The following is a 23,047-nucleotide window of genomic DNA, read 5'->3' as shown; positions in this document are numbered from 1 at the left end:
ATGTGGAAATGAGGGGCTAGGGCCTGGAGAAACCCTGAAACAGGAAGTACTTGTGCAAGTGCGGTGGACAGTTAACTTACAGTTGATCAAGGGATAGTGACTGGTCAACATATAGCCACATGTCTGACTAAAATAATCTTCAGTCAACACCCTTCTCCTCTCATCAGATGAGGAGCTGCTGTAACTCTAGAGATACTGTCTCTGTCTTCCTCACCAGGGCCTTTAGTGAGCCCCCCGCTGTGATCCCTGAAAGCTCTCTTTCTCCCCATAGCAACCTTAGTGTCCCGAGCAACCCCGCCCAGTCCACGCAGTTACAGTCCAGCTACAACCCCTTCGAGGATGAGGACGACACGGGCAGCAGCGTCAGTGAGAAGGAGGACATTAAGGCCAAAAAGTTGGTGAACACACACTTCCCTCTGGCTTCCACCTCACTCTCTGTGTCTCCTCTCTCTATCCAGGGGTCTTTTGGGGTCTCACCGCTCTGCACTTCAGCAGTGCATGGGTCCTCCAGGACCTTGGCATGTTCCAGACCTGCTGGGACAGTGTCTGGCCTCTCCACCTCTCTGGGAGGGCACAGCTAACACTCTTCGGTTGCTTTTTCTCTGTCCTGTGTTAACCCTTTAAGGCTTGAGCAGCACCACTACAGGAAGACAGACAGGCAGTATAAACCAGGGACCTGCTGAAGTGGGTAAAGCTCTACCTGCAGGCACTCCCCTGGGATACTCACAGCCTCCAGCTTCTCTTGAGGGCTCAGGATGAGTGTGGATGGCATGAAGGCTCCGAGGGGCCTGGCTGCACCTGCCTGTGGGGCAGGAACTCTGGGTGGGGACCCATTCTCTGTCAGTCGCATGTTAAGAGCCTCACGTCATCCTCTGTTGCAGTGTCAGCAGCTATGAGAAGACTCAGAATTACCCTACTGACTGGTCTGACGATGAGTCTAACAACCCTTTCTCCTCGACGGATGCCAATGGGGACTCCAACCCATTTGATGAAGACACTACCTCAGGAACGGAAGTGCGAGTTCGCGCCCTCTATGACTATGAGGGGCAAGAACATGATGAGCTGAGCTTCAAGGCTGGTGGGTAACCTCCCCAAATACTCTGGAGTAGAGGCCTCCAGCCTGCCGAGGGGACTTGTCTTTTGTTTTTTGTTTTAGTTTTTTGTTTGTTTGTTTGTTTGTTTGTTTGTTTGTTTTTGTCGAGACATGGTTTCTCTGTGTAGCCCTGGCTGTCCTGGAACTCACTCTGTAGACCAGGATGGCCTCAAACTCAGAAATCCGCCTGCCTCTGCCTCCCAAGTACTGGGATTAAAGGCATGTGCCACCACTGCCTGGCTTGTCTTTTGTTTTTCAAGTCAAGTTCTTGCTAGTGAGGGTCTTCACTACAGTACCTTTACTCAACCTGATTTTGCATGTTCTGATCCTGTCCCAGGAAGATGATAGTGTGCTGTTCATGTTAGGGCCCGATGAAAGCCATCTCTGTCCATCCCCGACTGTGCTTTGTAGGCCATCACCCTTGACTGTCAGTCACCACCAGCTGCTGTTAGTACCTCTGACTTTGTAGGCATCTCTGTGCTGTCAGTTATATTAAGAGCTCTGTGTTTTCATGTTTACTCACCAACCTGTCTCTTTAACACAGTAGTCAATATCTCAGCCTCCAAGCCATGTAGCTGCAGTATTTCTGAGTGACCTCAGTGTCAGCTCTTTGTCTCTGCTCCCTGGGCATAAGCTTCTCACAAGAAGCCATGCTAACTGTTTAGCTGTCACTAGAAGCAAGATTATAAGAACAGTAATGACTAATGTGTCCTTCAAAGGCTTTGGAGGCTAGTCCGAGTGCCATCAGCAGTCCTGAATTCTGTTCATCCTCTTAGCTGTGTAGCTTGGATATCTCATGTGCCTACTAATCTTCTTGTTCATCCTCTTCAGTGCTGCAGACTTCAGTTTGCTAATCTTCTAGACCCATCCTCTGTCTTCACTGTGAACTAAGTAAGACAGTTTTCACAAGGCCCCTTTTTCTTACTGCCTATAGAGTGAGCTCCTGGGTCGTGATAACGCAGCACACTCAGACTCTCTGCAGCGTCATGTGTAAGCATTTGGTGGTGGTCTTGTCTGCAGATTTAAGTGTCTAGGGAGCAGACCCTGTTGGCCCAGGTCTCTGCCAGGCCAGTGGTGGCTCGGGAAGTAAAACCTCAAAGTCCCAAAGACACCTTGAGCTACCACACAGAATGAAAATGTGGGGCCTGTTGCCAAGCAAGGCAGCCTGGGACACAGGATAGGCACAAGGCTGAACCTGGAATGTTTATAATCTGGACTGCTGCTTGTTCCAGGGTTGCTCTGAGAGCTGCTCTCTTCAGATCATAGTGGCCTCTGTGTCAGAAACTTTGAATACAAATTAGTAGTGAAATATCCAGGGTCATCCCTTACCTTAGGAAGATGCCCATCCCTCTGCCCTTGAGACCTTCTGTGGATCCTTCTAGAAGCATGTTTCATATCCACATGGGATTTGTATGCACAGACGACTTTTTGTGGTCAGTGTTGCCTACCCTTTCACTAAGACCACCCTTTTTTTTGTCTTGCAGGGGATGAGCTGACCAAGATAGAGGATGAAGATGAGCAGGGTTGGTGCAAGGGACGTTTAGACAGCGGGCAGGTTGGCCTGTACCCAGCCAACTATGTCGAGGCTATCCAGTGACAGTTCATGGGCAGGCTGGCGGAGAGATGGAAGTGGGCAGTGGAGGAGCTCCGTTAGCCTTGGCCTGGGCAGTGACACCTCTAGTGCCCCCAGCAGCCATGTAGGCATCCACTCCACCTGCAAAAGACAATGGCTCTGTTGTTGGCTTCCTGGTGTGCTTTGAAGGCAGATGAGCTGGTGATTTCCTTGGGCACTTGGCCCCTTTCTAAGCATATCTGGGCAGATCTAGGCACAGGAAGATACGGTCCAACAGCGAGAGCCAGGCCCCTCCCCACCCCCACCAGCTCTCTCTATCATGGATCTGCACCTTCTTGCCCTTGTCTCTCCTGAGTCAATGACGGATCATACTGATTCTTGTTCCATTGATTATTTTCTCTGATGAGGCCCTGCCTGCAAGTTCAATGAACAGACTTACATGCCATTTTCTGAGTAAAGAGTTTGAGGTTTTAATTTAAAGGCAGTGTACAGTTATACTTTTTTATATGCTCTTTTAGTCAGTTAAATTATGGCCTACACTGATCTGAGATGTTCTCCATGTGAGCTGTCTTCATTTCTCTGTGCTGTGTCCAGATGTGGGGTTGCTGCAGCAGGGGTTCCGTGGCAAGTGCCATTGCAGGGGTAACCTTGTGCAGGGCCCCAACACTTATGTGTTTAGAGACTATTTTCACTCTATCTCTGCTTTAGTTTTTGCAGATTAACAGTTTTATTAGTGATTTGGAAAGTTAACAGTAAGAAGACTAACTTTTCAAAACAGCTGCGTCTGTAGACTAAGATGCCTTACATTAGACCCTTGTGTCTTGATGTATATCTGTATATATTATTTGATATTCAGAGAATCTATAGAGTTCACCCACTGTTGAATGAGAGCTCGTGGCTTCTGACAGCAGATCTGGTCAACTGCTTGAAGCCAGTTGACCACCCAGTTAAGATGTGGCTCTGGCCTGAGTGGAGCTGCTGAGAAGACTGATTCTCATTGGCCAGGGCTCCAAGCTCCATGACAGAGCACTGGAAAAGCTCCTAGGACTTTGTAGTAGTCACAGGCTTCACAGGCTTCACAGTCCCTGTGTCACTCACTGGAGAGCTGGAGGGGTTCCACTCCCTCCCACACACACATGTAAGTTCCTCCAATTGTGCGTGTCCTCGGGTGCAGTGGAATTTTAGTGAGCCCCACGGATGGGCACAGAGAAGACTTTGTTAGCTCGGACAGTGTGCAGTGGTGCACATCTGCAGCTTGTATTCCTTCAGGGTTTGGCGGGAGCGCTGTTTCGCAGTGGCTGTGTGTCAGGAGAACTTACCAGCAGAAATCCTTGTTCCTAAGCTACAGAATGACCAAAAGTTGTAAAGTCCTTAATATTTAGAAACTCCTTTAAATGTATAATATTTTAGAACAACCACAACAAAACTCAATAAACAGTTGATCCTTGTGTGTTTGACAGCCCCTTTGCCTTGCATCCACCCTCATGTTCACACAACTGATAGACCTGTCTCCTTGGGGGTATACCAGCTTTGAAACGGCAAGATCCAGTACATAGGAACCCTTCTCAGGGCCATGTCTCAGTTCCTGCACCAGAGGCTGGGGACTTGAGGCACCTTGGGCATCCCTGTGGAGGGCATCACTGGTTCCACCCTCTCTCCCCTGACAGCAGCCATTCTTCCTCATCCCTGTGTGTGCCTACTGTGTGTTGACCATTGAGTGCCACTGTTATGTTTTCTCAAGTAGATGATCTCTGGGTGTACTGTGATCACTGCAGGTCCCAACTGGTCCTACGCGCACAGAGAACCTCCAGGGATTTCGCCTCCTATTAGGATCAGCTAAGGAGATAAAGCCAGCATGGTAGCCCTGACCAGTCCAAGGGAACGGACTGCCACCGCCCCTGCTCTCTTCAAGCACTAGTAAAGCTTCTCTGGCCTTCCTGCAGTGTCACTTTGCTCAGTAGAAGCAGAGCCTGAGTGTCTGTCCTTTAGTCTCTTTGTGTCGTGGGCATCCTCTGCTGTGCCAGTTTCTGAGCAGTACTTGAGCCCCCAGCAGGCTACCCGTTGTTCTGGGTGGGCACCAGCTTCTGCAGAAGAGAAGACAAAATGGGAGACAGCAGAGGCAGATCTCCCCACAGCTGGCAAGCCCAGAAGTGGGGATATATCTTGAATACCACAGTAAGACTGGAAGTAGGGTGGGACACCAATCCAGGTGCTCTAACACTCCTCTGGCCTGCCGCTGTGTGATACACAGCGGCAGGTTGGAGTTACTAGAAAAATAGAGAGGTTTTAGAAGCTCTGGGTCAATGATTTGCCCGAGGCTCTGTGAGCAGACCATAGTCAAAGCCCAGCTCTCAGATCTGCAGCAGCCAGCGTCTTCTTGCTGTCCTGGGGACTAGAAGTGGGATGAAATGACCATCCTGCAAGGTCCTTTCTCAGCACCCATATTCAAATAAGAAAGCTTGAGGGTCCCGTACTACCATCCTGCTATCTCCTACCCTTCCCTGGGCATTAAACACAGGAAGCACAGTCTCTCAGTTTTCATAGGAGGATGGGGGTAGGGTGCTACAGAATTCTACAATTCCTTATGGTTATAATCACTTAGGCTTGGGCCAGGCCTCTGTACAGCCCTTGGCTGCCCTTTCTATACCACTCAGGTTGGGATCCCAGGTCCTCTTGGCCTCCCATAACTCCTGCACTGGATCAAAGCTGTTACCACAAGGGCCCCTGAGCTGACTCTAGTGACCAAGCCAGCTCAGACAACAGGGTCTTGAAGGAGAAAATGAGGATTAAAGAAAAAATAGAATTAGGCATTATAGTATGACTTGAGCAAGTGCTAAGGCTAAAATGAGTTTAATTTTTCCGATCTGCTTTTATATCATTCTAGGTACATCAAAGAATATGGTCAGTCCTAAGGCATAAACAAAGTAGTCAGGGAACAAACAAGGCATAAACAGTAGTTAAGGAACAAACTGGGCATAAACCAAGGTCCCATGATTACTGTATTCAGGGTCTTAACAGGCAATCAAGATACAAAGAACACATTCCTCAACTATATTCATCTTGAGCCTACTTCCTTGTCCTAGCCTGCTGTCAGTCTTATCTGAGCCTACTCCTTTGTTCTAGCCCAATGTAAATATTCTTGCCAGATTCCTGGAAGCAATCCCAAGAACTCTCCACACTCTAGGTGGAATGTGGTGAGCCCCAGACTCCCTGGACAGGAGCTCCATGGGAGCTAACAAGGTGTCTCATCATATCCCATCAAGCCCTGCTCCTCTGCACTATTCAGTCACCAGGCTGGGGTCTGTCTCTGCTACAGCACAAGCTCAAACACTGGTCAGAGGTTGCTACAGATGGATAACAGCTATCCAATCCGCCTCTGCTTGTCTTGGCCCAGCCTTCTCTGAGGAGCCTGTGGGGCTGAGCTATGCAGATGCCTTGGGTTGTTAAGGCAATCCTGAAGGGGGACTGTTTATACCTCATCAGGATGGGAATGAAGGAAGGTTTATAAAGGATCCCGTCCCGTGGATACTATACTAACTCCCTCATAGTTCAGAGGGAAGAAGGAAGTTGAGAGGAAGGCAAGATTTGCTATCAGACAGAGCAAGCAGCTAGTGACATACATAAATCAGGTTGCCTCTCCTGGTGGGCAAGAGCTTGATTCATCCACCAGATAGTCATACACATACAAGCGTTTACTGAGTACCTACTGTGTGCTAGGCTCCCAACAGCCCAAAAAAAGGTAGAACCAGTTTGTACCCTTGGGAAGGTACCAGATCAGTCCTGCATGTGGACAAGAATGTCTGTGGTATATGTGTTGATTTTGGAAGGCTCCAAATAATACAGCTAGATGTTCCCAGTCCAGTACTATATCAGATGAGGCAAAGCACTCCCTGGTTCTTAAACTTCCCCAATTCCAGTACAAAGCATCCTGAGTCTTCCCTCCCTCCTCAATGAACTGCAGAGGACAGCACCTCAACACTAGCAAATACCTGAGCCTCATTACTGCCAAGTGCGATCAGTTAGGATGACTGTGGGGTGTCTGGGATGTCCAGAAGCCCAAGAGACCCAGGAAGGCAGGCTCTCTGGGTCATACCTGTTCTTTGAGCTACTTGCTGTACCACCACCATCTCTTCATAGGCCAAACACTCTGCTCCTTTGTACAGGATCTTGCCCTGAGTTTTCAAGACAGGATTTCTCCACCCTCCCCATCCTTTTTCCAGATACCTTCAGGAGACACAGACCCCTATTTGGGTGAGGGGTCCCCATATAAATGGGTGGACAATGACCTCTCAGTCTCACCTGTGAGGTCCTTCCTCTAGTAGGAAGGAAGAGGCAGAAGGACCCTGGGGCCAGGATGAAACCAGACCCAAATTTTCCACATTTGGAAGAACTAGACCCATGATGGAGACAGCTTGACCAGGCCAAGCTCAATGTGGCTCAGCCTGTGGGTGAAGTACCAGACTCAAGGCAGAACAGCACCACTGCAGGAAAAATGTGTCTCTGATACTCGTTCATTGATACCATCCCCACTACAGTGATGGCGATTCAGAAAAGAATATTGGCAGAGGTAATTGGCCCATGGGGTGAATTCCTTAGGGTAGGATGCTAATCTTGGGTCTCACATATTAAGGAGGCCCGAGGGGTCCTGTCCATTTCTCCCACCTCTGAGGACACACAGCACCATCTACAAAAAAGCTGGGATCTCCTGTTGGGTGTAACAGGATCCTACACCCAAGCATGGATCTTCTTGTGTGACCCCAGCCACCAGAGCCCTTCCAGAAAGCTCTTGAGTTCCCTGAGCCTGACTTTGCTCATCTCTAAAACGGGGCATTCAGAGTAGACATCTGTCTCAAACTGTATGAGTCCTGTCCTAAACTTTTAACATCTGACTTGTTTAATCCTCATGGCAACTCAGTGCACTTGGTAGTTTACCTTTTTTCTATAAATGAGGAAACTGAGTCTCAGTGGCAACTTGATCAAAGGCCCCTTGCCTTTGCCCACTGGTGCCCCTGACACTTAGCAGCAGGTGTGTTGGTGGATATCTTTAATCCTGGGAGGCAGAGACAGGGCAATCTCTCTGAGTTGGAGACCAACCTGATAGACATGGTGAATTCTAGGTACATACTGAGACCAGCTGATCTCCATAGTACAGCTACCCCCTTGATGCTACCAACACTAGTCAACTCTCAAGTTTCCCCATCTTCCTAGTCAACTATGCTAGATCTCCATTCTGGAAATCACTATTATTTTTATACACAGTCTGTCGAGTCTATGCTAGCTTCAACCTCACAAACAATCCTCCAGCCTCAGCCTCCTGAGTGCTCAAGACTACAACCATGAGCTGCCATGCCTGGCTTGTACTGACCTCTATAGTGTTTTCATTTCCAGAAAGTCTTATAACTGGAATCATACAAATGGTAACCTTTGGTCTGTAGACATGGCTCAGTGATTGAGAGGACTGGAGCTCAGAGCTCCCAGAACATGCCAGAAGGATGTCCCATCCCACTTGTAGTTGAAGCCTGGGAAGGTAGAGACGCAATCCTCAGAGCGAGATAGGAACAAGCTGGCTAGACTAGCTGTCTCGAAAAGCCCCGGGTTTGGGGCTGGAGAGATGGCTCAGCAGTTAGGAGCACTGACTGTTTTTCCAGAGGATCCAAGTTCAATTCCTAGAACCCACATAGCAGGTCAAAACTGTAACTCCAAAGTCTGATGCCCCTGATGCCCTTACACAGACATACATGCAGGCAAACAGCAATCCAGAAGAGGGGAAAAGCAAGCCCTGGATTTCCTTACACAGACATACATGCAGGCAAACAGCAATCCAGAAGGAGGGAAAAAGCAAGCCCTGGATTTCCTTACACAGACATACATGCAGGCAAACAGCAATCCAGAAGAGGGGAAAAAGCAAGCCCTGGATTTCCTTACACAGACATACATGCAGGCAAACAGCAATCCAGAAGAGGGGAAAAAGCAAGCCCTGGATTTGATTGAGGGACTCTGCCCCCAAATGATAAGGTGAAGAGCAATTGAAGATTCCCAGTGTTAACCTTGGGTCGCCACATGTACTTGCATACACATACATACCCACCTGCATGTGCACACACACACGTATACCACACATACATGAAAAGGGAAATTGGTCTTTCCACATGATTCTTTTGAGATTCATTCTTGGAGTTTTGTGTGCTAGCGTTTTGTTCCTTGTGGGTAGTTTCCATTGAAAAGCACACTGGGATTCATTCATCCAATAGAAGAATATTTGATTGGTTCTAGTATTTGAGGATAGTAAATACATCTGTTGTATAAGCACTTTAGTACAGAAATTTGGGGGCCTTAGAAGATGACTCTGGATAAAGCATTTGCTTTGCAGGCATGAAGACCTGAGTTCAGATTCCTGATACTTACATGAATGCTGAATGGGTATCATAGCTTGCCATAACTTCAGTGCTCAGAAGGTGAAGACAGCAGATCCCAGGAACAAGCTGACAAGCTAAACTAGCCATATTGACGGGCTCTGGGCTCAAGTGAGATGAGCATCAGAATAAGATGGAGAGTTATGACAGAGAACATCTTGAGCCACTGTAACCAAGTGTACATGCATGCATGTGTACCTACACACACACACACAAAAGGTACAAGATTTTGTATCAATGCTTCATGTCAATTTTTACCTCAAATTACAAATACAGTAATGAAACTATTCTGTTTATTTCATTAAGAGGTAATGGTGTTAGCATCTACCATTTTTTACAATCAACACTAAATTTCCTTTTTTTTTTTTTTTTTCTTTAAGAAACAGGTTTTATGTAGCTCTGTCTGTCTTGGAACTTACTGTAGACCAAATGGGCCTCAAACTCAGAGATCCACCTGCCTCTGCCTCCCAAGTGCTGAGATTAAAGGCATGTGCCACCACTGCCTGGCGAATCACTAAATTTTTTAGTGCTTTGAGCGTGCAGAGCCTGAGAGTCCAGAGGATGACAGATCAGATGAGGCTGCTCATGTCTCAGTGGGTTTATACCAGATGTGTCTGACCTACACAGAAGTTAATGTGTTCTCTTTCAAACACTAGTCACTGGTAGTGTCTTCCAGAGGCAAGGGACAGAGGCTGTTCCTGTTCTCACTTGGATCCAGTCTATGACTTTCTAGCACATTTAGCTTTCCTTCTGGTGGCAGTTGGACAAAGTCCAGCCCTGGCTTATAAATACACATTCTCTGTAGCTGCCCCGCGTCCCCCAAGACTGGCTCACTGGACAGGCTGAGTGAGTCCTACATTTCTGGAAGGTGGTGCCGTAGGCCTTTGGAGGACTTCATTGAAAACTGGTCTTCAACACCAAACTTTTATATATGTTGCCAAACTCTGTCCTTGGGTGTGACACAGGCCATTGCTTGTCTAAGTTACTCGTGAAGGGGACAGGGAATTCAGCAACCCCATGAGGCCATTTACAACTCCATGTGTGGCCAACAAAGTAGCCTATCAGACCTCTCTGACTTTTCCAGGCCCATTAAGCCCCGTCCCTTCCAGAGGTTGGAGTAGCTGTCAATGATCACTAGGAGTGGGAGCTTTTCTTCAGTGCTACCCATAAATGCTCATTCATCTTATGATAGTCCCCTCCTCCCTCTCTCTCCCCACCACCAGTGACCCTGTAAAGGACCCTAATTAAAGTCGTTGGTTTGGTCTGCTAGATTTGGGTGTCACAGTTGTTGGTGCTCCACCTACGGTAAAGAGAGAATAAAATGTGTCTCTAGAAAAGTTAACAAAACAGTGCAGATGAGCAAATGGCTCCTCTGGAGAGGAAAATGGTGAAAGGCGGAGAGCTGGGAAGCAGCCAGCTGAACTTGACTTTCAAACCTGTTCATCTACAGCAGCACCCTACCTGAGGCCACTTTTCCAGATTCCAGCTACCCCACACTCACCCTAGTAAAAGAGGCACCTGCTTCGGAGTTTCAACCTTCCGGCTACTAATGTCATGTAAGGTTGGGGTGGAGCCCAGGTGCTAGTTAAGCTTGAGGGGTGCTGGAAAGATGGCTCATTACTTAAGCGCGTATAAGGCTCTTCCAGAGGATCACCAGCTCCAGGACTCTACAGATTACCACATGTATATACACAGATATGCACAGTTAATGTCTCATTGGATATATCAATCACATTCTAGAGAAGGCTCAGGAGGCCAACAGAAAACATTGCGCTACCGTCTCCCCTCAGAGCTGTATGGTTCCTGGGCTTCCAAGTCCCAGGATACCCTTCCATCCGAGCAGAAACACAGTGGCAATGCATGTCTGTCCTCCCACCACTCGGTTTATGGAGGCAAGAGGATCAAAAAGTCTGGTTCGTCCTCAACTACATGAGTTCGATGCTAAACTATACTACATACAACCCCTGCCCCCCACCCCCGTGTGTGCTTTGCCTGTATGTAAATCTGTGTACCGTGCGCCTATAGTGCCTGTGGAGGCCAGAAGAAGGTGTGGAGTTCCCCTGGAACTGAAGTTGTGAGCCATTATGTGGATGCTGGGAATCCAACTTCGGGTCCTCTTGAAGTGCACTCAACGCTCTTAATTACTGAGCGGTCTCTCCAGTAGCCGAAAACAAAATTTTCTACAAAAAAAAAAAAAAAAAAAAAAATCCACCGCCGATTCAGGGTTTGGCTTCAGCTGAGAATAAAACAGAACCAGTGACAGTACAGCGTGTGGGTAAAGACCGGCTTCAGCCTCTCCGCCGCTTTCTGTTGAGGTGCCTGGCGCAGGCGCACCTGAGCCCTTGGCGGCTGCACGCCGAGCCCGGGACAGGGAGGCCAAAAACAGAGCGAGAAGCACGTGGGTAACGAGGGGGCGGGGTTTGAAGGGCGGGGCCAGAGCGACCTGTGTGAGGGGCGAAAGAAGAGTGGCTGGCGTTCTTGGGGGGGCGGGGCGTTGGGTGGAGCTTACTTCCACGCGCTGCAGGGGCGCGCCGTCGGCAGTTGGTCTCTGAGAAGGCAACAGTTTCTCTCAGGAGGTCTTGCGGAGTCGTGGCGCCATGCCTCTGGATCCTCAGGTGGGCATGGGGGCCCTTGGCAATCAGGATATCCTGGCCATCTTCTACCGCCTGCGCTTTGTGCTTAGCAACCATGTAGCGGCCGCCTGGCGAGCCCGGAACCCCGCAGCGGACGTGGGAGGAGGAGGAGGAGGAGGAGCCGCTCGGTTGGTCAACGGTCGTATTCGCTCACGCGGGTTCTGAGGGACTTGGTCGACTGCTCGCCCACGCCGGTGAGTAAGCCCTCGTGCTCCGTAGACGTCCAGTACCGTCCATGGTCTCGCCGAGTTGTATGTATATACTTCGGTGAAACCGTGCTTTGGGCTGTGGTTGGTGTCCCCGCAGGGGTGATTTGGCGTTTGGTGCCGTTTCCTCAGGTTAACAGCACCTCACTTAAATGGCGCGCTTGGTCGTGTCCCCTTCTAGCTGTTGAGCTAGCACCGCACCCTGTTTCCTTGTCACTTTTCTCCACAGGGCTGTCCTAGTGTGCTTGATCTTGATACATGATTATTTAGAAGTGACCCGCTATAGAGAGACATCAGTGTCTTTTTTTTTTTTTTTTTTTTTAAATAAAGGTAGTGTCTCACTATGTAGACCAACCTGGTCTTAAACTACCAATGTTCCGGCCTCTGCCTCTTGAGTGCTGGGATTTTTGGTGTGTGCTGTTTCCATGGAGCCTTTCTTTTCTTTCTTTCTTTCTTTCTTTTTTTTTTTTTTTTTTGTTTTTTTGAGACATTTTATCTGTTTAGCCCTGGCTGTCCCGGAGCGCACTGTGTAGACCAGGCTGGCCGTAGAACTCACAGAGCTCTGCCTTCCTCTGCCTTCCCCCTCCCCCCCCCCACCCCACCCCCAGTGTGCCACCACCACCCAGTTTACCATGGCGCCTTTTATAACCTAATCTAGAAAATGGTATGTTGTCTTTTCCCACACTTTACCGGTCACATAGACAACCTTGATAAAAGAGAGGCAGAAATTGTACAAAAGGTGGAGGATGATTGGGCAAAGTGTTAGTGCAGAGAAGAATCATGCCCAGGGGCCTGTCATGTGAGATACAGCCACTGCCCAGTGGATTTTAAGGGACAGTGTACCTGCTGGGTATGGTCCTGGTCAGTATTCATTTATGTGCTAGGTTTCTTACTGAAGGTTTAGAGGCAAATAGGGTAGGATATAGCTTACAGACCTAAGTTCTCGTCACTGCATATTACATATCAATAGAGCATAGCTAACATAGTACAGAAGGTATATTGATAATTCTCCCTAGGCTCCATGAATAACCCCTCAGCAGAGCCAAACAGACATGCTAAGCAAGTCCCTGACCACAGAGAGTTTATCCTACAATTTTAAAAATTTTATTTTAGGTGTGTAGGTGTTTTGCTTGCATGTATGTCTGTGTGCCTGGTACTCATGGAGACCAGAAGAGGGCATCAGAGTCCTTGGAACTGGTGTTTGATGATTGTGGCTAGGTTTGGGAACCAAACAAACCTAGGTGTTCTGATAACAGCCAGTGTTATTAACAGCTAAGCCGACTCCCAGCCCCAATATTATTACAGATATTTAAAATTCTAAAAATTTGGGCTGGAGAGATGGCTTGGAAATTAAGAGCACTGGCTGCTCCAATTCCTAGCACCAACATGGCAGCTCCCAACCATCTATAACTCCAGTTCTAGGGGATCCTAAACCCTCTTCTGGTCTCCAAAGGCACCAAGCACATATAGGGTGCCCAGACATATATGCAGGTAAAAAACACATACATACAAAATAAAAATAAAAATTTAAGGTTCTAAAATCCTAGGTAACACTTTTTTTCATGTTGTTTTATTGTTTTGCAGCAGAATGCCTGGCATAGGATATGACTGTAAATATTTAGCTCTACAAGAAGAAATGGCGTTTACATACAAAAGAAAGACATGATTCATTGGTTTTAAGTAAATACATCATAATGCATCCTAAAAGGCCCTGGTCTGCCTGATGAAGGGACCACCATGACACCTTTAATCCCCCAGTAATTAACACATGGAATGGGGTACCAGTGATGAAAAATGACCACAATTAGCTCCCTTTCAAGACTTTCCCAGACATCTGATCAGGACCAAGACTGGGTCCTCATTCTCTTGGTTCTGCTTCTGTTGAGAGGCCCAGCTTAAATCACTTTCTTCAGCTTGTTGAAAGCAGCAGGACAAAAGTACTGCTCCTGCCACAAAGGAAGCTGGGCCACACGCCTTTGCACACCACATCTTTGAAAGTCCCTAAGAATGGATGGTGAGTCACGCTTATCATCTCTGCACTTGGGAGGGGGAGGCAGGAGGATGATCAGAAATTCAAGGCTAGTTTGGGATAAATAGGAAGTTTCAGGTTGGCCTGAGTTACACTGTGAGACATTTGTTTCAGATAAAAAAACAAACACACAAACAAACCAAACCAAACAAACAAAAAAACCCTCTTAAGAGTTGACAGAGTCTGTATAAAAGATCTCAGACACTGTATATAGTATCTAAGCTCCTTAAACTATATTAGAATCCATCCCATTGTGACGAAGAGGGGAGGTGACACTGGCTATGACCATCTATGTAATCATCTAACTGATTATTGGATGTCTTGTGTTCTTGAGGTCAGGCAGAATGCCCTCAACTATGTTGCATATACTAAAGTACATTATCCAGTATTTTCTGGCAGCCTGAACAGAAATGTCAGAGCTTTGTTAAAGACAGCAGATTCCATCCAGTTTGTGATATTCACCAAAGTCCCACAGGCTGCAGAGTCTGTGCCTAATTTCTCTGTGTCAGCTGCCTAGGAGGTTCTAGCAAAATCTGGCCAAGAGATGGAATGGGGAGCTCCTTCAGAGGCCAGTTGCTGTCGGAATAGGTACAGAACTTGTCTGTACCCCTAAGAAGATCTACCTGTATTTATCCTTCACCATAAAGTTGAGGGCTTGAGCAGGGAATTAGCTGGTAACATTCTCCAGATTGCCAGTCTAGAAAAACGGTACACCCGGCTCTTTGGAGATGCCGATAATGTAGTCCATGATGCCCTTGTAATGACTGTTTACCAGCCATGGCCTGCTTGTTAACAAGTCATACCTGCAGTGAAAGCTTGACTTACTTGATCAGGGACACAAGCATCTAGAAGATGACAACAGTGATGCCTGGAATCAGGAATTTATTGGTGAAAGATAATGGCCTGTTCAGTATGGTGGCACAGGGGAAAGCAGGCAGAGAGTTGGAGGAAGCCTACACCTAGCTTAGCCCTGCTGCCACAGTACCAAACAAATAGATTTAGTTCCTAATTATCAGAATTTAAAGTGTGAATGTTACACACCTGTTAAGCTAGTTGTGTACTGTGTTATATAATAGGACCACTAATAATTATTACTAATATGTAACATTTTTCTTCCAGGTCTGTTTTGACTGCAGTGCCAAAAGTCACAGCTGGGCAAACATAACCTACAGGATATTTCTTTTCATAAGTTGCTTGGAGTCATGTGGTGTTTACTAGAGTTTTATCTGTAAGTCTTTCCTTGATTTTTGACAGCAAGTAAAGTGACAGATTAATTGCAGTTTAGGAGGGTTTAGCTCTTGCATCATTATCATTGGGGCTGGAAAGATGGCTTTGGTTAACAGTACATACTGCTCTTCATGAAGACCTGAGATGTTTCCAGCACTTACACCAGGCAATACACAACCATCTGTACCATGATCCCCAATGGCATCCAGTGCCTGTTTTTTTGGCCTCCATGGCACCTGAACTCATATATACATACCCATATGTGCACACATATACATATAACTTTAAAAAAATAAAGAAACACATCTTAAAAAAAATCTTTCATTATCTAAAACCTGAGGAAATAGGCCATTTTCTACTCAGGCCTCTGTGGAGATCTTGTGGGAGAAATAAAGCTCTGGTGTTGAAGACAAAGTCAGATGGGAGGTCTCAAAGGAACAGTTCCTTTCCCTCCAGTGCCTTCTAAGAAATTAAAGTACACACTGGAGAGAGAAGGGGCTTCCAGTACACACACACAAGGTTGAGAGTTCACATGAAGGATGGAGGCCACCTCATCCAGGTGTGGCACCCAGCATCCTCCTCCAGCTCCCATCCCCACTCACTGACACTAGCAGGGCAAAGCCTGAGCAGATGTGTTTGTCCAGCTCTTTGCTGGTGATGTCACATGTTTATATAGGAAGACCTTTCTTCCCTCTTTACCAAGAGCTTGGGCTCTATTGGCCACTCCAGTGAGGAAATGTCCTTCCTCTTCCCACACTGTGGGCTCCAGAGAAAGGACGGAGGGAAAGAGCCTCTGAAGTGAGGTGAAGAGAAATAATAAATGGGCAGAGGGCTGGAGTCAGACCAGAGGCCCAGCAAGGTGTGCAGCAGCTGCCTGGGCCTTGTGAGGGCGCCTTCTGCAGGTCATCCCAGGGACTCAGGCCTCTGTCAGTGCCACTTCCTCCAGCAGCTGGCCTGTGTCCCTGGTCCTCCTCTGGGAAAGAACTGTGGGATGCTTTCTTGTTGTTGTTTTAACTTAAGGAATATTGTCACAGTGTGACTACCATAAAATAGCATTTGTCCCTGTATGAAAAAAACGATGAAGATGAGACTTTTTACATGACAGCATGGAAAAGAGCAACAATTACACCATAATTTTCTTTTTGATAATTAAAACTTTTGTTCCATAATTTTGGAAGCTTTTTTTGTTGTTGTTTCTTTTTCCTATTTCCTTTCTGTTTCCTTTTTTTTTTTTTTTTTTTTTTAATTTTTTCTTTTTCTATTTTCTAGACACATTCTCTCTACATAGCCCTGTCTGTTCTAAAATTCAGTCTGTAGTCCAGGCTGTCTTCCTGGTGCTGGGGCTAAAGGTGTGTGCTGCCACACCTGGCTCTTTTCTTTTCTATTTTCTTTTTTAGTCTGTAAAGGCGCAGTAGAATAATAGACCTATAACTCAATAAATAATTATTAAGAAAGGGGAGCAGTTTTGTATATTCTTTCTTATTTAAGAATATCAGTTATCCTGTTTTATCTGAGACTATGGTCCCAGAATGTTTTGAATGTTTTGCATGTCCTTGTCTCTTTTTAAAATGTTGGTAGACTTGGTTTCTGGGAAAATTTATTTGTCCATTTTTTTCCTGTGATAAATGTTCATAATGTGTGGTTACCATCTTAATTCTCTTTCAAATATTTGTTGTCACACCACATGCTTTGTGAGGCACCAGTCAAAATTCCCTTCTGTCTTAAGACTAAGTAAAATTCCCCTTTTCTTATCCTCTCATCCAGAAATTGGTGTTTTGGTATTTCAATAATTGTAAAAATATCTATTTTAGGTAAATTTGCAAGAGTTGAGTTTGCTGAATGTAAATGTCTGTTCATTTTTGTCACTGCTGTGGACCAAATATCTAACAAAGACAAAAATAAGGAGAAACATTTGTTTTGGCTCACAGTTTCAGTGGGTTTGATGAATAGTCACTTGGTCAGTATGCTTGGGCAGACTATCAGAGTGGCAACAACGATGTGGTAGAAGCTTTCAACTCTTGTTGACACAGAGGAGATAAAGGGAATTGACACTGGACTGACTTCCTGCCCAGGGCTCCTATAACATGATCCTGTCTGTGTGCAGGATCAACCTTTATATAGGCCTTGCAGCCTCCAGAAACCTCTCTCTTCCTTGGCTCAATCAGAAGGGTCAGCCACAAAGGCCGCTGTGCCAGGGACTAATTTCAGTTTGAGACCTGGGGGTAAATGGTGTTTACGTGTAGAGCAGAGATTTTGGTGCGGTGTGGCTGGTGAGCTGCAGGTTCTAGGGACAGTCACCCTCTAGTTCCCTTGATGACCACAGAGACATAGCAGGGTTGAATGAGGTGCTTTGGCACCAGAGGTGAAGTGAACACTCTGAAAGCCAGCATGTCAGTGCCACAGAATGCTTTTACTGCTTCCAAATTATTCATCAGCCATTAGAACTTGCATATTGTGAATTATGGAAGAGTTTCTATTAAGCAAGGGGGACATATCCTTGCATGGTGTTTGTAGTGAGTTCCATTATTTCCAGACTGTACATGATGCATCATTATAGAATGCATTCAGAATAATGAAAGGGACTGCCTTGCTGAGCCCCACGGAGTCCAAATGGCTCTGGTGGGGGATGTGACTGAGGCAGGACAGTGTGCTGTTAGGGGCTTTGACAGGAACTGCAGGGGTGTGTTCAGAGGGGAGAAAGGCACAGTGTGAGGACCCAGAAATCAAAGCCCATGCTGGGTGAAGGTCAGTGATGGGGAGAGCTGCTGAGTCCTGATGAGACTGATGCCTGGGCAGACTGGGTATCCCCATGGGTACCAGAGCAGAGAGGCCCTTATGAGTGAGTGAGGAGGAGGGAAGCCCCATGTGGGGACTGCTCAGAGCACCTATGCAGGTGTATTTTCTCTAGGGTAGTTGAAAGGTACCTGATGCCCCCTACATTCCAGGAAAAGATCCTAGCTTATACAAATGGAGAATGTTCTTAGAGTGATGTTAAACTTTTACACTTCTATTCTAGAACACAGTCTTGAAAAAACTCGGAGGTTCCGGCCCCTTCCCCCCTCAGAATAGTGTTAGTGCCTCTTCTCTACCCTCCAAGTCCTCACAACCTCTCTCAGACTTTTGCCTCCTTCAGAGCAAGTCTACGGGTTTCTGGGAGCAAGGCAGCTTTTGTAAACTAGTTTACAAACCTTGTGAGCAGAGACAGGAACCTGCTATGTGCCCTATTGTTCTGACCTTTATAAGTACTTGTTCAGTAGCTTGTGAATTTGTCAATCAGTTGGTCTTAGTTCCTTTCCTGGGGCCTTAAAGATAAATCCCTGATGCATTGTGACAGTCAGCAGTCACTCATACCTATGTAACCCTGCTTCGATTTTCTGTCATATTTCTTGGTTGTTCTGGTTTCTAGTCTCTGTTTTTTAGTTAGAGCCAAGGCTTAGGTGCTGATACACTAACCTGAAAAGGAGCATCTGGTGAGTTTCTAGCTAAAAGCTAAAAGGTTCTTCAAATACTATATTTTCTTTCTTGGGTAGAAGAGAATTGTGTAATAGACATGTTCTTAATGTCCATGCCAAGAGTAGACTGTCATATTTAGCTATTCTCCTTCCTGTCCATGCTTCTTTTGAAATCCCCTATTTGCTACAGGCATTGGGCTTATAGCACTCTATTTGTTGTGGGGTTTGCCCAGAAAAGAATGTATTTGTTCTTAGCATCCCCACTAGGGTCCTGTCTCATCTGGTTCCTGACCTAGTTCTTCCAGTTTTGGTGTGGTCTCCTGTCTGTCTCTCTGCCCTTCAGGTCCTGGCATGTCCATCTTTCTGAGACCCTTCATAATATGGTCTAGTCTTGCTCTCTATATGCTTTCTTCTCAGGGTGAAGTTGTTTAGGACCTCTGCATTCCTGCCTCACCCCTTTTTGCCTAAACCTTAAGCTGTGTGCTCTTTGCCTTTCTCCTCAAATGGAAACACTTCTCCCTGGGCTGTCTTTCCATCAAAAACTGTCATGGCACTGTTATCACAGTTCATGAACATGTATCTTGCCTCTGTCCTACCTGGCAAACCATGCTGCAACTTCTTGGGGAGTCTTTCTTGTCAGATAGGATGGAGTGCTGACATTGAGTGATGTTTTCTGAGTAATGCTTTCTCTAATAATGCTTAGCTAACAAAGAGGAAACCAAACCAAAGGTCTACCCTCTCTTTGGGGGAATACTTTTAGACCACACTGCAAGAGACTAGAGAAAAGGTCCAATGATGGTGGCCTGGAGCTTTATATCCAACTCCAGGAAGTCAGTGATGGCCATTGCTATCATTCAGATTTAGCATGCGGATCTGGGAAGAGACTGGCAGCCAGAAGCTCCTGGGAGCATCTGTAACAATATTAGAAGAAAACTTAGTCTATGACTTGAGGAAGAGGAAGATCTGTTTTGTCTAGATAGGCCAGGTCATGACAAGCATCCTCCAGTCTTAGGGACTGAGCATACATCATCTTATCCCTGTACATAACACGTCAGTTTTTGGAGCATTTGACTGTTCAGGGCAACAGTTGTTAACCTGTAGGTTGTGATCCCCACAGGGGTCATATAGCAGATATTTACATTATAACTCAGAACAGCAAAAATATAGTTATGAAGTAACAATGAAATAATTTTATACTTTGGGGTCACCACAGCATGAGGAACTGTATTAAAGGCTTCCAGCATTAGGAAGCTTGAGAAACAGTGCTCTAGGATTCCAGTCTTCTATGTAGCACTCCAGTTCCAGACCAGTGGGGTTTCATCCACAGGGAAAGCACTTTCTCTTCCCCTCAGCCCTCAAGGAGAAGATAGGTTGGGTTGAACAGTTACTTCAAAGACCTCGGAAATGACACCTCATATCTGATCCTATTATCCATATCATGTGGATGTATTTATCCTTGGAATATGACTGGGAGGCATGTGTACCATACCCAAAAAACAAAAGACCTTGACAGTAGCAAAAATAAACATCCCACCGTCACTGTTCCTTCCTGTTCCTACAGGTACATCAATGACCCCATGAAGTTAAGAGACAGTTACTTTTGTAGCTGGGATAACAGTGCCAACAGCTACTGGAAGAAGGATGAGACACCTGTAAAAAATCACAGGTTCTTCAGGCAAATGTGAGCTGCAGGACCAGGAAGCCAGAACTACAGTCTGAAGTGCCTTCTGCACCCTCCTTTCCAGCACTCAGTTCACACCCAGAGTGCCTGGCAGGTGATGTGTGCAGTATGCAGAGAGGCAGGTAGGGCGAGGACATAAGTGGGCCAGCCTTGCCAGTCTGCTACTGCCTGAGCTACAGCCAGGCACAGCTGGGCAGGAGCCATCAAGAGCTTTGATGCTCTGCTCCAGCTCTCAGTAAATGGTTCTGTAGCTAAATCAAAGACAGAAAGAAAGCTCTATAAAAGACAGGGCCAGCCACCATTTCTCAAAGCCACAGCACAGCAGGCCCTGTAGCCTGCATGACAGTCTGTATAGCCTTCACAGTCTGTTTCCCATAGAGGAGGAACACCATTTTCTGGCCATCACATACACAGATGCAGACACCATCCTCCAGAACCTGGAACCCACCAACAAACCAGGAGGCACACTGATGCTCGCCCTGCATCATCAGATCATGGTGTGCTGTGTGGGTAGAGCTGTGCAGTCCCACGGAATCAGGTCATGTTGAGGAAGCAGCCATTAGAGCAGAATGTCAGAGTGCCCCCTCCATTTCTCTCAGGAGCTGGAGGGTTTCCTCCCCATGTGAAAGGCAGTATGATGGGAGGAGGGCAGAAGCACCAGATCCAGCCCAGCCACCTGGGGCCAAGAACAGAGGTCTTGGCTGGACCTGGTATCTCACTTATTATCTCTCTAGGTGGCTCTCTTTGGAGCCTCAGTTTCCTTCTCTGCTGTGTGGACACAATACCTATTCTGTTTAAGCATGGAACTGTGTTCTCCAAATACAATAGCTGAAGGTCTAGCCTGAGGATGAAAGTTTTGCTGAAAACAGCCTTTTAGAGGTGAACAACTTAAAACAGGTTCAACAGAGTGAGTGGCTCAACGCAGCTGGGCTGCTGTCCTTATAGAGCAGGAGAAATCTGCTCCAGATACTCGGGAAAAGATGACCAGAGGACGACTGGAGAGAAGTAGTCAGATGTCCAGGAAGCTGAGGACTCTGGCAGACCCCACAAGCTGGGAGAGGCAGGAAGGACCTGCCTGGAGCCTTCAGGGGGAGTGTGGCCACACCTTGGTTAATGACTTCTGTCTTCTAGAACTGAGTGATGAGCTTCCCTTGTCTGACACCCAGATTCTGTCACCGCAGGCCTACTGGTGACTGCACATGTGTCACCCTCCCCACAGGTGGCTCACTCAGATCATAGAGACAAGCTGTACTGATTCTGGCCTTTGCCACAGGCCAAGTACAAATGTAGTGGAAGGTGCCTCACACACAGAAGAGCGGGACACAGTCCCAACCCTGTCCCTCTCCCCTAACAGCTGTGTAGCAGCTCAGTTTCCTCCTCAACATGATGGGGACAATGCTGTCTACTCTCCAGGCTGTCACAGAGATGACAGGAACGACAACAGAACAGCTTGCAATGACTGCTCTCCATCGCTTTAAAGAGACAAGGGACATGCCATTTTCTACTGACAGCAAGCTTTGACCTGACATGTCTCAAGGGTTCTCCCAGATGGATGTAGGAAGTGAATTTCTCTCTGTGTCCCCCAGTCATCTGGGTCCCTCCCGATGCAGGCACACCGTATCACAGTCAAATGGAAGTGTCTCACTGTTCTGGTCTCCCCAGGACCTTCAGCCATCAAGATGTCAAGGTCAGGCTGGCAGCAGGGATGAGAAGGCCTCCTAAAGGTCTCTACAAGGGACTGCTCTGGGGGCAGAAGACATGAGGCCTGGGCAGTGCTGCATCAGCCCAGACGGACTTATAGAGTGCTGGGTCTGGCTGCTCCTGGCTGTGGCACCAGAAGAGACAGTGCCAGACCCATCTGGAGCTGACAGCATCAAGTCCACCATCCTGCCCTGCTCAAGCCTTCCATGGCTGTGCTGTGAATGTGGTATGAAAAACTCTTGGAAAAAGTCCAGGTCCTTCTCTTGTAACTGCTGGATTATTTGAACACCCGCTCCGTGCTCTGAGATGTGTTCTACTGAAGCTCTTCTAGGACTTCTCATACATTTCCTCACTCTGTTAAAACTGACACATGATAGGTTTGTTCCCATCATCCCCTGTTCATCACACATGCCCTGTCATTTTTCTTTCCTCCCCAGGTTTTAAATGAGGGAGTAAGAGTTTCAGAGCCTACATTCTCCATGTTCAGGTACAGTACCTGTGCTTCTCCATGGCAAGTTCTCCCTGTATCTGCTCTGCCTCTCACTGGAGCAAGGCTCAACCAGGTAGATGCAGGTGAGAGATATGCACCCCAGCACTTGATGTGTTGGATCCGAAGCATGCATCTACGTTGATGACATAGCTATGAGCATAGCTGCCTTCCTCATTCATCACGTGCCTATGTTCATTTTATCAGTGGTGAAGGCTGTGCTATGCAACCTTCCAGCCTAGATCTGGCCCCAACAGCTGTAGCATATGAGGCACCTTAGAAAAAAGGTCTAAATGGGCCTGGGTCTCACTTTCCTTATAAGAAAATGAGATTACTTTCTGTTTCATTGTATTCTGAGTCTTAAATTACAGGCACAAAACTGCATGAAGTAAGCATTCCTAAAGTCTGTCTACTCAGCCTCTTATACAAGGCAGTCAGTCCACAGAAAGGACATAGAAGTCAAAGACTGTATTAAGAACAATAATACAGTTTTTTGGTTCAAGACAGTTTTGTTTGGTGACAGGAGTTTCTTGGTAGTGAGGGGCAGCTGGG

The 23,047-nt window shown here is 46.9% G+C and overlaps 1 protein-coding gene and 1 long non-coding RNA gene across 6 annotated transcripts in view; both read left to right on the top strand.

The window, feature by feature from the left end:
* The window catches only part of Pacsin2 (protein kinase C and casein kinase substrate in neurons 2), a 91,972-nt gene extending 87,858 nt beyond the window's left edge, over nucleotides 1–4,114 (top strand). For 4 of the 5 annotated variants that reach the window (XM_076911738.1, XM_034516463.2, XM_076911739.1 and 1 more), the window contains 3 exons: nucleotides 272–394; nucleotides 882–1,078; nucleotides 2,578–4,114. In XM_076911738.1, coding sequence (XP_076767853.1) covers nucleotides 272–394; nucleotides 882–1,078; nucleotides 2,578–2,690 — 433 coding nt within the window. In that variant the 3' untranslated portion in view covers nucleotides 2,691–4,114. The remainder of the gene's footprint in view (nucleotides 1–271; nucleotides 395–881; nucleotides 1,079–2,577) is intronic. The other variant, XM_034516465.2, reaches the window with a different exon arrangement.
* Nucleotides 4,115–11,609: 7,495 nt separating this feature from the next.
* LOC117719098 (uncharacterized) lies at nucleotides 11,610–22,669 on the top strand. Its single transcript, XR_004608126.2, has 4 exons — nucleotides 11,610–11,906; nucleotides 13,503–13,932; nucleotides 15,067–15,175; nucleotides 20,188–22,669. It is a non-coding gene; the product is annotated as an uncharacterized LOC117719098 (long non-coding RNA).
* The last annotated feature ends 378 nt before the right edge of the window (nucleotides 22,670–23,047 follow it).

Source organism: Arvicanthis niloticus, chromosome 13 (genome assembly GCF_011762505.2).
Source record: "Arvicanthis niloticus isolate mArvNil1 chromosome 13, mArvNil1.pat.X, whole genome shotgun sequence".
Classification (NCBI taxonomy): domain Eukaryota; kingdom Metazoa; phylum Chordata; class Mammalia; order Rodentia; family Muridae; genus Arvicanthis; species Arvicanthis niloticus.
The sequence above is the reverse complement of the archived record's forward strand: the minus strand, read 5'-3'. Positions and strand labels throughout refer to the sequence as shown.